This window comes from Lissotriton helveticus, chromosome 2_1, assembly GCF_964261635.1.
Source record: "Lissotriton helveticus chromosome 2_1, aLisHel1.1, whole genome shotgun sequence".
In the NCBI taxonomy this organism is placed as follows: domain Eukaryota; kingdom Metazoa; phylum Chordata; class Amphibia; order Caudata; family Salamandridae; genus Lissotriton; species Lissotriton helveticus.
In genome coordinates this window covers 163,544,728-163,558,879 of record NC_136059.1, presented here as the reverse complement: position 1 = coordinate 163,558,879, position 14,152 = coordinate 163,544,728, and the positions used below count along the sequence as shown (strand labels likewise).

Sequence of the window (14,152 nt, the reverse complement as noted above, 5' to 3'; positions counted from 1 at the left end):
GCATGTAGTGAAAGAATGACAGCCTTTATCTTTGTATCCAGTTTATCAAGTCAGGCCTTTAGTGGAGCTAGTTCAGTTTTTAGAATATTTTTAAACTGGCCTAAACAGGACTCCATTATCTTGGACATAAAGTTCGCGGTATACTCCAAGGCTGCCTCATTCCTCATTTGAGGACCTTGGCAATAGCACAGATCACTGCAGTGTGATGATTCATCTATTGATAAGGTAGGAGAGATAGCAGGAGATGGGGCGGAGGTCTTTGTTCTTTTCCTTGATTTTTTTTTTTTAAGTTACCATTTTGGATTAACGAAAAGGGGTGATGGACTGCTATCTACCGTGCAGAGGTCTCTTGGGTGGGACTGGCGAGGCAGTCCTTAAGGGGAGCTAGATTTATGTGAGAGATTTTGTGGTGGAGAGGACACTGGTTCTGGTTCTTGAGAAGCGTTGAAAGTGGAGAGGGGAGCAAAACAGGAGAACCCTGATTTAAAGATAGTCGCCTTTCTGAGAGAGTGATTTTAGTAGTAACTATACTGGGGGCTAGTTGATATCCTTCAGTCCATTTCTACACTGGAACGCGAACTGCGGACTCTGGAACACCGCATGATCACAGATTCTGACCCTCACTTACACGCCACCTTTAGAGAGACACTGTCAAAATTTGAAGAAGAGGCGGCCAGGGAGGTGAAGTACCGGGGCAAACACTGGGTGGCCCGGAGATATTGTGAGGGGGATAGGCCCGGAAAAGTGCTTGCTGCACTCACACGACCACCACGGGTGCACAACACTATACTGGAGCTTATTGATGACACCGGCACGGCTGTCAGGGACCCGGCAGAGATACTATCCACTTTCACAGCACACTACTCTTCACTTTATACTTCTACGGCGCAGGTACACACTTCATATGCTACCTACCTTAATGATGTGGCGCTGTGCTGGCTTAGCGATGGGGACAGGGAGTTTCTTGCGGCTCCCTTCGAGCTGGATGAGATCCGTGAGGCCATCATGTCCCTTCAGAATGGCAAGGCGCCGGGGCTCGATGGCTTACCGGCCGAATTTTATAAAACCTATGTTGACATAATGGCACCGGTGCTCAGTGAGGTCTTCACGGAATCACTGGCCGATGGGATACTTCCCTGCTCTATGCGTGAAGTGGCGATCACCTCCCTTCTGAAACCGGATAAAAACCCTGCCGCTTGCGACTCGTACCGTCCACTGTCCCTTCTGAACTGCGATGTTAAGATACTGGCCAAAGTCTTAGCTACCCGGTTGTCGCTGCTCATGACCCGGATTGTCCTGCCTGATCAGTCTGGCTTCGTGGCAGGGAGATCTACGTCCCACAATCTTCGCACCCTTTTCACCTTGCTTCGCACGGTCCACCCCGACACCCCTATCGCTGCCGTGTTCCTAGATGCCACTAAGGCATTCGACTCGATCGAGTGGCCATACCTGTTTTCGGTTTTAGCCAGCATGGGTTTCCCCAAATTATTTCTCTCTTGGGTTCGACTTTTGTATACGGACCCGACGGCGAGGGTACTAATCAATGGCCGCCTGTCACAACCAATTGCACTCACCAGAGGCACCCGTCAGGGATGCCCGCTCTCTCCCCTGCTATTTGCCATCGCGGTCGAACCACTCGCCTGTCGTATACGGCAGTTACACCGAGCGGGGGCAGTACACTGCCTGCAGCGGCAAATAGATGTCTCACTTTATGCTGATGATATCACGCTCTATGTTAAACATCCCGAGACGCATCTCAATCCCCTGCTTCGAGAATTCATATTGTTCGGAGGGGTGTCGGGTGTCCACATCAATTGGGCTAAATCGCAGTTTTCTAAATCGCAGTTTTTCCCCCTCACGGATGCGGTGCATGCCTTCCCTCTCGATTACCCACTGGAGTGGTGTAGTGATGATCTTAGGTATTTGGGAATTCGCATATCTCGCGATAAAGATGAGACGCTCCGTGCCAATTATGGAGTGGCCGTGACCAAATTAACGGCTTCGGTGGACAGGTGGATCACGCTACCACTCTCCATGGCGGGAAGAGCCTCACTTATAAAAATGGTGGTATTGCCCCGCTTCCTATATCTATTCCTCAATATCCCCTACTACCCTGGTGCCTTTTTCTTCAGGACGCTCCGTGCGGAGCTGCGCAGACTTTTCTGGGGCGGCAAGTCCCCCCGCTTAAAATGGTCGACGCTGACCCTTCCCTACGATAGAGGAGGTTTTGACATCCCTAATTTTGAAACTTACTACCAATGTGCACAGGCACACTTTGCCTACCATTGGATGGCTCCAACTCCTTTCATGCCACACATAGCGGTGGAGGACTGGATTGTGCACCCCATACCACTCAACGGACTGCTACACTGTCCTGAGACATCCATCACCACTGCGCATACCTCAGTTTCCTGCACATTAGATGCGTGGCGTCGCATCGCTAGACACCTGTCGTGTCCGATGCCCTACTCTCCCAAATTACCGCTTACTTATCACCCGCAATTATCTATGTTGTCGGAACGAGGTTTCCGTCAAGTTACTCATCGCCCGCTGGGGCGACCTGTTCCATGAGAGTAGTTTCAAGACTAAGGAACTGTTCTTTAGGGCACAGGAACACACCACCCTTGAACTCTTTTACTATATTCGGCTGCGTGCGGGGATGCAGGACATCTTACCTGACTATCCCAATGAACCTGAGACCCTAGCGCCACTGCATTTCCTGTTGGGATCACAAGACGGGACCCACTTGGTCTCTGGTCTTTACCGCCAAATCCGAAGCGCGGCTCCGGAACCGGTCTCCAATGCTCGGCTGCGATGGGCTGCTGAACTTGCCCTCGATATCACCGATGAGCAGTGGAACTACTGTTGCACGCTCACCGCTCGCGTCTCCGCTAGCAGCAGATTGAAAATTATTCACTATAAATTCCTTCAGCGGCTATACTATACTCCGGCTCGGAAGTATAGGTTTGGGCTGGCTGACAGCGACAGATGTGACCGCTGCCATGCCGACCATGCTGATTTCCTACACCTGGCATGGGACTGTCCCCAGGTTGCTCATTACTGGCAGCTGGTTGTGGAGGCTATCGCGGAGATGGTGGGTGAGACGATGCCCGCTGACCCCTTGATCGCTATCCTCGGATACACAGTGCACTTGCCTAGAGGATGCAGGAAATTTGTTGACACCGCCTTGCTCTTAGCCAAGAGACGGGTGGCTTGTCGCTGGGGCAGAGGAAGGGCGCCCAAATTTAAGGCTTGGCTTACAGACTTGACTTATTGCCAAGACCAGCACACTACTTTTGCTGAATTGATACCCCCTTCTTGTAGGCCCAGGGATATTTGGGAACCTCTGATGCACTACCTGCTCGCACGCTCGGATGACGATGCACGATCGGATGATCTGCCTCCCCCTCCTCAATGCGCTGACGTCCTTCTTGGAACGCAACCTGTCAATACCTCCTGCTTCGTCTGACTTTCCTTGTCCCCATGCACTCTCATGCCCCTGCAGCGTCCTGAATGACCTGGGCCGCTCTCTCTTGGCCTGACCCACACCCCCCTCATGATTGGACATGCATATCCCTTTTTTTTTCTGCATCCACAGCACGCCTCACACTACTGCTGAGTGACACCCCGTTATAATTCATGCTTCTATAGGATGCACCTTTACAGACCTCTGCTTCACTGGGTTGCAGTCCTGGACATTAGCTCCCCCATGGGCTGCGGCCTGCCTGACCCGCCTTGCTACACCACCCTTCATTGGAACTTTCACACAGTCTTCTACAGCCTCATAGTTGTTACCTAAGTTGGGAAGTTTTGGTTCCTGTTTGACGACAAAAAACAAAAAAAGGAGAGGGATTTCATCTCTCTGCTACAACGCCCTGTTCAACTGCTGCTCATCCTTGCTTGTCCTACGCCCCAGGCTGCAGAACCAGCGTCTTGTATGTTTTCCTATACGCCGCCGGGCCCCCGGGATGCCGGCTTCTGGGCTGTGTACTGTTCATGATTTTTTGCTGCTGGCCTCCGGGTTGTAGGCGGATCGAGCTGTGTACAATACTCTGTTTTCTCCAATAAAGCAGTTTTGAACCCCCAAAAAAAAAAAAAAAAAAAAACTATACTGGGGGCTAGTTGAAAATCTAAGAGAGATCACGTACCTTAAGAAGTTGGAGCCTCGGGGTGGCCCTGCCCAGCCTCCTCCAGTCTACGCACAGCAGGAAACTAGACGCGCTTATAGCACTGGCAAAAGTCTGAGGCACGACCTGGATCCGGTGCTAGTTGGGGGACATAGTCCCACCCAGCAGTGAAAAGCAGAAATGTAGGGAAGCTGTGGGTGGTAAACTGCTTCATAAATCACCCCTTCACAAATCCAAGGTAACAGTGGCTTGTACCGCTGTTATATGCGGCTATGGGAGGCGGGAGTGCAGGGAAGCCGGACCCCGACGCCTCCCACGATTAGCTCACTCCGTCCACTCTCCTGAGGTTCTTTCACATAGGTGCTTTCACTTAGATGCTCAGTGTTAATCAATGGTGGTATTGCTAGTATTACACAATAATGTAATGCTATTTATTTCTATCAACACAACAGTAAGTGAAGGTTGGAACAAATGGAGAGAGTCCTCACCTCATAGAGCAGCCGCAGAGCTTGCAGTTCAGCATCCGTCTTTCCCAGCTGATGATAAAGTTGTGAGGTCTGGTACAGCGCAGAAAGGCACCGGAAATCCACTTGTAGGGCTTGTTTCCAGCACTGAAGGGCTGCCTGAGGCTTGCACTGTGACAGTGGGTGGAGGAGAGGAAGGACGCATCTTTTGAAAGTTATCTACTATTTGCTCTCACACTCAGTGCCATCTTGATAATCAAACATATTAAGATTAACCACCCTCACAACATAATAAAAAACACAGTAGAAGCGTTGAAAAAAACTAGACAGGAAGGTGGAACAAAACATGTTCAGCTCTTTCTTTGCAATCACAATATATGGGAAAACACCTTTGTGGAAGGTCTTAATAAGTAAATATGGCAACCCTACTACTTTTGCTGAACTTCAACAAAGACACAAACTATTCAACATGGACGTTTTGCAATTTTCTCAAACTGAAAAGTTGCCTTATATCAGGTAGGGAGGACACACATGCCACATTTACTGAACTTACTAAGCAGAGTCACAAAAAGAGGGCACGTAGCATCTGAAGCCTACAAAATCCTAGCACCACTCAAAACATCATTAGAGAGAGATATATATATTGTACAAATGAGAATCCAGTCCACTAGAATCCAGCCATAAACCATACTTCCTGCTAACTGGACTCACATATATAACTCATCAAGCATGTATAGCTAAAGTTGCCCAAGCCATAGCCGTAGCTAGACTCTGGATGATCCACAAGGCCTGTTTGACAAACTCCATAAGCTGGGTCTTTCAGACTCTAACACATGTTGGAACTGTGGGACAGGAGAAGGAGGACCTAAACTCCATATTTTTCAACTGCATGCATGTTAAACAGTTCTGGGATGAGATACAGACTCTAATTAATTAAATTAGTCTGGGATGAAACTATCCTCTGGTAGCATTAGGCACTTTTGCAGTAACACCCATCCCTCCTTTAAAACAAAAGTATCTGCTACTGACTGAGTGTAAAAGCGCAAAAAACCTATAATTTCACACGAAGTAGACAAGAATTGTCTGCAATATACTATATTCAAAAAGGTACTGATGCTCCACTGAGCACTAAAAGGAACCTGACCCTCTAACGCTTGCTGATGTAATGTTCTATGCTTATGTTTGAGGGCCACTATGCCATGTCCAAGTGGCGATAAAGGGGGCAAGACAGTGGTGACCCATAAAGAGAGCACAGTTCAAGAAGCCCCTGGAGACAAAGAAGTGCTGTGTTTGGTTTGGTTTGTGTTGGACATTTTCCCAATAAAGCACCTGCAGCTCATTAATAAAGTACCTATACATTCCAAGTAAAAGCCTGCGTTTGTCCTTCTGGCTACTGGGTAATAGACCACACTAACCCTACAGGCGCGTCATCTCCTCATCTACTTCAATCCTGCTTGGACAACTCACTGTCATTAACAGAAGACTATCTGCTGAGCGCCACCACTGCGGTCTTACTGCTCTGTCCTCAATCCCCAATCTATCCTCTTTCCTTTTTTAAAAATTATCATCTCTTCTCCTTTCAGACACATTATTCTCTGTTATACATCACACTAGCATAGCTGCCAAATTCAAAGGCGATCGAGCTCTCAGACAAATTCTCATCCATACCATATTATCACTGGGTGCAACATATATAGCTTTTTGCAGAACACACACTATGGATATCTGAAAAAGGCCAACGGTTCCTTGTAAGAACCAAAGGAATGTCAGACATAGCTACAATTCTTACTTCTGACCCACATCAGACTTTGAAATATTGATAAAAATACTCATTGAGTAGACCATAAGTTCTACATTGTACGTACAATACAATTTGTGATGTATGGCGAGTGAACTAAACGACTAATTTTTGACACCTCATAGATCATCTGCTCTCGTTTGAAAAGAAATAAGAAACGTATAAAATCGTGAATTATGCATTTTGCAAAAAATGACAAAGCGCCCCAGTAGGTGATACATGACGCGAAGAACACTAAAGTGGTCCTCTTAGGAACTTAGGTGGCCTATGAAGAATGCTTTATGCATGTTTGCACCCAGTACCACTCGGTCCATAAGGAAGACCGTACATGGCGAAATGGAAGTCTTATCTTAATGCATGTGCTCGGAAACAGTGTTACACTTCAGACTGGTCCTAGGACTACCATGCAGGGCATCGGCCTCGGCCGCACTGGAGTCCCTTCACTGGCTCCCAGTCTGTAAAAGGGTCCTGTTTAAACTCCTATTGACAACTTTTAGAGCCCATCGCCACCTAGGCGCAGGATATCTCTCAGCAAGATTTAGGCCCTACATCACAGCAAGAACGCTAAGGTCAACCAAGGCCAACTTGCTCAGTGTTCCAGCATATCGGCTAGTTACCAGAGGCGGAAGATCAGCGACCATTTTGGGAGCTAAGGCCTGGAACAGCATGCCCAAGGAGCTTAGAACTTTGGAACATGAGGGGCATTTTAAGAAACAGCTAAAGACGTGGATCTTCGATCTGCCATTGGCCTGTTGCCTAAAGCTCATTTAGACTCTTGTCTCCCTCCCGACTTGTGGTCTGATAGGAGTGGCATTTAAGCGCTTTACAAATTTTCTTTTCATTTCATTCACTGAGCACTTTCTCACCTTTTCAACTGAAAATATCACCACATCTTAACAAAAACTCACATGCCATGTCACTAACTCCGCACCACAGAAGCCCCTGTCATTCCAAAAACCCAAGAGCACGTGACAGACAGCACAACTCATGGTGGAAGTGTCTTGACTAATGCTCATGAGGTAGGACCCCGCATATCCAAAGGTATTAATTCGCCACTCATTTTGAAATTATCACACAGGTTTGATTGCCATTCCTAAAATAACTAAAACAGTAAGATTTTATCCAAATTAATAGTTAATATTTTTTAAAACTTCAAAATAGACAGTACTATAAACATAAGGGCCATATATTACAAACTATCACTCAGACATTAAAACAAGGGTTCTTGTATACAGTTCACAGAAAGAGGACTTCCACTAAAAGAAACACTGAAGCACATTTCAACAGATTGCACAAAACCTCCTTCAGATAAATGCAATAACAGTTTTTGGCACATAAATTACTATGTGAGTCTGTATAGTCTCAAATCCAAGTTTTATTTGTGGAGTGTTACTTTCCAAATTCATGAAAGTAACAAAACACGTTCATATACAAAGAAAGTCCGAGTCAAAGCATTTTGGCAGCTCCAAACTTTATCGATATGGACTATTTCCTGCTGAAAGAGAAACATCTGTTATAAATAAAGAAAACTCCAAGTTATTAACATCAATGACCCACTCTGATTCAAACTGGTGAGCTGGTGCCGCTACCACACTGGAGATCACTTTGTGACTATAGGCCAGATGTAGGTCGCCCAATACCGGTCTGTAACGGCCGAAATTACCGAATTTCGGCCGTTACCGACGGGTATTGGGCTTTTGAGATGTAGGTGGCATTTTTGTAGGGTTCGGTATTTTACCAAATCGGTAATTTAAGGATTCGGTAAAATACTGAATTCTTAACATACCAATTCTGTAAATTACCCAATCCAGGATGTAGGGAGCACTTAAGTTAGTGCATTCCTCATTTAAGAATTCGTTATTTACCACCAACTACAAGTTGGTGGTAAATAATGAAAACCTTTGAAAAAGATTTTTTTTTGTTTTCCAACAGTGCCATAATAAACTAGCATTATTTCTAATACACATTCAAGTCACCCATGGTAAGAGGCTCCCTTTTGGATTAAATAGGCCTGGGAGGGTCTTGGCAAAGCAATGTGTTCTATGCAGTCTACACCTTTCCAAGAGTAAGCAAACCATCAGAGATTAGGACAGTGGTTGCCAAACCTTTTGGAACCACGACCTACTTTATATAACAACAAACTATGCCAACCCACCTACCTTTAGTGGACATGAGGTGGGCGATTTTTTAATGTTACTAAAGCATCTTTTGGTAGTGCACTGTCATTTACAGACAGCACATTTTCTATTGAAATGGTCACTAAATTTGCACAGACATACATTTTTACAGATAAAACTATATAGCATGCAAACAATAATGTGTGGGAGTCGGGTTTCTGTGAATATTTATAATTTTTGCATCATCAAATAGGTGTCTTGATTTGTTTAAATCCTATTAAATTCTCTGTGTCCAGCACACTTCAGAATTACAAACAAAAAGTGCTGCATTTTTGCTTTCCTAGCTGCTGGATGCATACAGTTCCTTTACAAGTACTTACATGTTGTTGTGTATTGCACAAAACACCATCCTACATTGTCACATAATTTACTTTAAAAACTCCTTTCACTTTGCAGTCAGAGAAATAAAAGTTTAATTTAAAGATCAGCTGCTTTAGAAGAGCTGCATGTGGCAATGTTGGAAGTTGTTGGGTTTGTCTACTTCCTGCTTTAATTCATGCTCGGCTCTCCTTTAGATCTTACCTTGTCCTCATGTTGCCTATAAGTTTTCAACAGATTTTCATTCAAGCTTTCAGAACAACTTCTTGCTTCTTTATCACGCCATTATCCTTGCCTCTTGTTCAAACAACTCAAGTGCCTGAACAACTTCCAATATTACATAACAGACATTTATGTAGTACATTGTTTAGTCTAATCATGTTAATTGTGAAAAGACATGCTTAAAGTGATTTCCTGTTCTCAAAGTGTCCCAGTCATTTGGTTTAATTTTTTTCTCTCAATCCCGACTTCATTTACCCCATTACTAATGGAGAAATGCGTACTTCTCATACCCAAGGGATCCGGGATTAACATTTTACAGGACTCTTGAGCCTGGGAGATCCTGACATGCAGCCTTGCAGTTGTTTGCACTTTGACCAGGACAAAGCTACCCCTCCTAGGCAGAAGACCACTCAAAGTGTGGTGCGGAATACCATTCCAGGCAGTAGGAGCTCTCGAAAATCCTGCCCAAACAGAGGGATGGTTGCAGCGGCGTAGTGAAATGGCGTCTTAACTGCCCGGATTACAATGGAGTGATTACGAACAACGCTGGTCAACAGCAAGTGGCGCATCATTGGGCAGCAATGAGCAAGGGTTGGCGCACGATGACGAGAAGTCAGAACAAGGTTATGGTGGGTGACAACAAGGGAAGATGAGGCACGAGTCCGGCAGGGTCTCTGGTGGTCTCAGATGACATGTCTACTGGAAATCCAACCAGTAAGGTGGCCAGATAAAAAGAGGGGGTATTATGAAAAGACTCATCTGGATTGGGGATTTTAACATCCATCACCCCAATGGAACTGGGTTGTGGCAATTCTAAGTGTCTTTTTCTTTTCTACGGGCAAATGTTTAAGAGCTCTTGCAAAATATGGGGAGACAGAAGAAGCAGACTTAATTTGCACACCAACGCTTCTGTTCTCTCCAGGCAAGACCCTCTAAAGAGGTCTGTCTTGTGGTGAGGACTTTGGGTACTCAAACACCCTCTCCACCTACTGTTCAGGGTTGGAAAGGCATATGGAAGGATTGTTCTGTATTGTTGTCCATGATACGGTGAGACTGCTTGGAATAAGCGGGGCTGTCAGCGAGACCACACAAAATGGCGGACACCTGAAGATATCGGATCAGCGGTACGCCGCGAGCTCTCCCCCACAAGAGATCAACGGTTACTGGGGCCCAAGACCACGGCCATACGAACCCGCTGAAGCCCATTACTTCTGATGCGGTAAGCGAATGCCGCATAGCGCTACAGACACAGGGGGAGCTCGGCGGGCAGCGCTGGAAGAGTCCCGAAGGAGACGTGCCATTACGGCCTAGAGCATTAAAATGGTAGCGGGGGGCCAAGGCGGGTAGCTGAAACTGCGGCATACCAGGAGATGTGATTCACAAGGCGCACAGGCAAAACCACGGCGCTCGTCGGCCCCGTGCCTGATCTTGCCTGATCATAAGATGGCAGCTCATAATTAAGTGAGCAGTTGAGGGAAAAGAGGCTCGCAGAACGAGGGGTTTCAGATATAGCCAACATGAGTGCACCCCTCCTGCACGGACACTTATACCTGCTGATAGCCCCCTGGACTATACGAACCCTTTGATGCGGCTCTGCATACCTGAAGCTCTCAGCACGGGGGATTCCCCATTCTGAGGTTCCGTAAAAATCGTTACGACGTTTTGGGCACCGCCGAATATGGACGAATGTGGTATCAATGAACCGAAAATGACGAGTTGTGTAAGTGTACGCGTTTTTCGCCATACTACCCAGAAGAGCTCCTCACAATTACAGGTTTCTTTAAATGGACGCTCGGGTTCCATTTTAGATACGGCATCCATTTTGTTGCTTGCCCTCACGTAGTCAGCGAACAGGCAACTGTCCGCATCGTGACCCTTTTGTTCCCAAGCTTCACGGAAGAAGCATATGCCTTTTCATGCGTCTTTTATGGGTAGGGGGAGGACACTGCTAAAGCAGTTGTCTCCGCTCGGAGGTGATCCTGCCGTGCCGGTCTATTGTTTCAGCCTCGCACGTGCTGGGATCAAGTCCTTTTAGGCTACGATTACGCATCCAATATTATCCTCACACTCCCTCTTCCCTGTTGTCTGACTTCCTTGCAGCTGTTCTTGTGTCTTTCTCTTGTTTATTTACAACTCAAGTGGAATGTACCTAATGGTGGGAAGATGTGCTTTTACAGTTGGAACTGGTGATGTTAATGTAATTATGTTCCAGTGCTCTGAATACATGAAAGCGATCCTTTGAATTTTACTGTGGGAAATGAGTTGTAACCTTTTGCTTACATATTGTGCAATGACAAAATCCTGTATAAAAGAGAGCGACTCACATATGCAAAGGGAGCAGACTCTCAGAACCTACACTCTGTTGTACTTCTTGTGACTTTTGCCTCCCTGCAGTAATAAACCCTGATCTTTGACGCACAAGGAAGTGTCCCGTGTCTCTGTCTTTAGTGCGCCAGAACAGGTATCTCACGAAGGTTCTAGGTGTTGTCCCCTGGCACCGCTGGGCCTTAAATAGCCCAGTCCTTCAATTCGCTTCCTGCAGCACCATGCCGCCAAACAGGGCATGAAGGACCTACAAAGCCTCAATGTCGCCAGCCTACACTGAAGGTGCCCACTACGATATATATTGACATTCCTGCTCTGCGTCACTGCTGCCACCACACACAGCACGCCGGGCACAGAGGAGCCCACACTTAAGTCGCCAAAGAAGACACCACCTCCACCCAAGGTCACCAGCTTCTTCCACCCCTCAGACAAACGACAACCGCTTGACCAAGGGGAGTCTACGAGCGTCATGACACTTACCAAAGATTATTTATTATCCTCATTGCGCAATTTTAAGGCTGAACTACGAGTTGATCTAAATCAAGACATGAAAGCCTCCATCGACCAGCTCGGACAGATCTGACCACGCGCATGCCCACACACCAACAAGACGTCGATTCTGTAGATACGAGAGAGATGGACCTGGAAACACAAGCTTCTGGAAGGATGTATGACGTTACGACGCGGTCTTCACACTGCACTACCATTACAACGCTGCTTTTACAACGCAAGTCGTTACCACGACTTGCGCTGTAGGGTGCTGGACTTAGGAATAGTAAGATTTACTATTCCAACACCAGCCTACGTACAGTAGGGAAGGTGTTGGAACAGTAAATCTACTATTCCTTAGCCTAGAGCACCCTCCAGCGCAAGTCGTGGTAACAACTTGCATTGTAAAAGCAGCATTGTAATGGTAGTGCGGTGTAAAGACTGCGTCGTAATGGATGTTCCCCCTTCTGGAATGGCCTTTGCTAGGTTTTCACCTTAGAGATGGGGAAAACTCATGTCCACAGAGAGAAAACAGTCTATTCCCCAAACTGATGTTGTTTGTTCCCATTTAGTACTCTTTTCTTTGTCTACTTCCTTCGCTCCTATCCCCTCTCCCCTGAATCCCTCCCCTTGCCTGCTTCACCGCCCAGCCCCCTGTCCTTCGTGCCCTTTGACTAAGCACTCCTTCTCCTCTTGTTGGGGAAAGATCCAATATTTGTACTCTGGAGTCTCAGCGCACCCTCAAGTCCACAGCGCCAAGGGAGCCACTCACAGCTGAGGTATGGTATGGCACCCCTTGTCAAAGCACTCCTTCTCCCCTTTTTGGGGAAGGATCCAGTATGTAGGCCTTGGGAGTCTCAGAGACCCCTCTGAGAGAGTCCACTGCGAAAAGGGAACCTCTCGCAACAGAGATGGGGAAATGATACCACTTCCCCTGGGATCACAGCTTACTGGACTTTGGACGCAGCTTTGACTTTTCTACCGGTTTGTGTCCCCGTCACCCTCCCCCTCCTCTTTCCACACTGTTGTCTCTCACCCTCTCCTCCTCTTTCCCTCCTTCATTCTCTGTCTACTTCCTCTGCTCCTACCCCCCTCCCCTGAATCTCTTCCCTTGCCTGCTTTTTCCCTTACGTATATGTCCTTATTGTCTATCTCGACCTTACATGTGACTATGTTGCCATGCTCTAACAACTGTGTAACCTTTATAACTATGTAACCTGCAAGAATGGTCTGATACTCATGTAAAGCGCTCGGATACCTCCGGGTCTAGCCAGTGCTATATAAAACCTTTAAAATAAAATGTATATGAACTTGTTCACTATGTATATGAACTCAATCAGATACAACTTGATTTTGGTGAATATGTTTGGTATTGGCATGTATCACTGTATTCGAATAAACTGCTGCATTACACAAGCTACACGATTTTTAGCACCATAGCGTAGTAATGTAAATGCATCTTAGTCAGGGTTCAAATTACTTTACTAATTTTTGTATCACCAAATACTTCTTTGAACTTTGAAAATAATTAGGCTTGCATGCCCCACCTGACACTGAAATACATATACTCTTATGGGTATTTAAAAAATGAGTTGCATCATTAAATTATTTTGAGGCTTCACGATAGGTCAGGATGGCCATAAATTAAAATGCATTACCATTCGTTGATAGCAACTTCCAATGGCGGTAAAAATCTGAGCCATTGCCCTGGTAGAGCACATCCCTGCAGCTGCCTTCTGTAGGATTCCAACAGCTGCTGAGAGATCCCCTGCCTCCATCAGCTGAAGACCTGAGAGGAATTAATACCATATTTGAAAATAGCAAAATATGCAAAAACGCAACATGAAGAAAATTAAAAAAGTGCAACTTCTGGCCTTGTGCTGATGAGATCTCAATCAAGGTGATTTTATTTCAATTAAAAGGGTAGGAGTAGGTATACAGACTTGTTAAGTGTAATACTATGAATACTTCTGTCAATCAGTACATCACTTCAACACAATGGCATGTGAATTATTACTGGATCACATTCATTCATGCATTTACAGCCATCTCTTTTTCGCAGCTTAAGTCGCCCTACGTAGTCCGGGTATGCCCAGAGGAGTGCCATAAGAATGAAAGACGCAACTCGGTGCAGAAGTTGTAGAAGTGTGAAATCAGTCTGGTTTATCTTGTGTCTTGGATTAGAGGGGTGGTTGCTTTGTCATTCAAGCTTTCCTATTCCACTCCAATTAA

The 14,152-nt window shown here is 46.1% G+C and overlaps 1 protein-coding gene across 2 annotated transcripts in view; it reads right to left on the bottom strand.

Annotated features, from left to right (window-relative positions):
- FANCG (FA complementation group G) overlaps positions 1–14,152 on the bottom strand; it is a 288,288-nt gene that overhangs the window by 108,801 nt on the left and 165,335 nt on the right. For both annotated transcript variants that reach the window (XM_078674680.1, XM_078674679.1), the window contains exons 6-7: positions 13,579–13,709; positions 4,616–4,762 (exon numbers count right to left, since the gene is read on the bottom strand). In XM_078674680.1, coding sequence (XP_078530806.1) covers positions 4,616–4,762; positions 13,579–13,709 — 278 coding nt within the window. The remainder of the gene's footprint in view (positions 1–4,615; positions 4,763–13,578; positions 13,710–14,152) is intronic.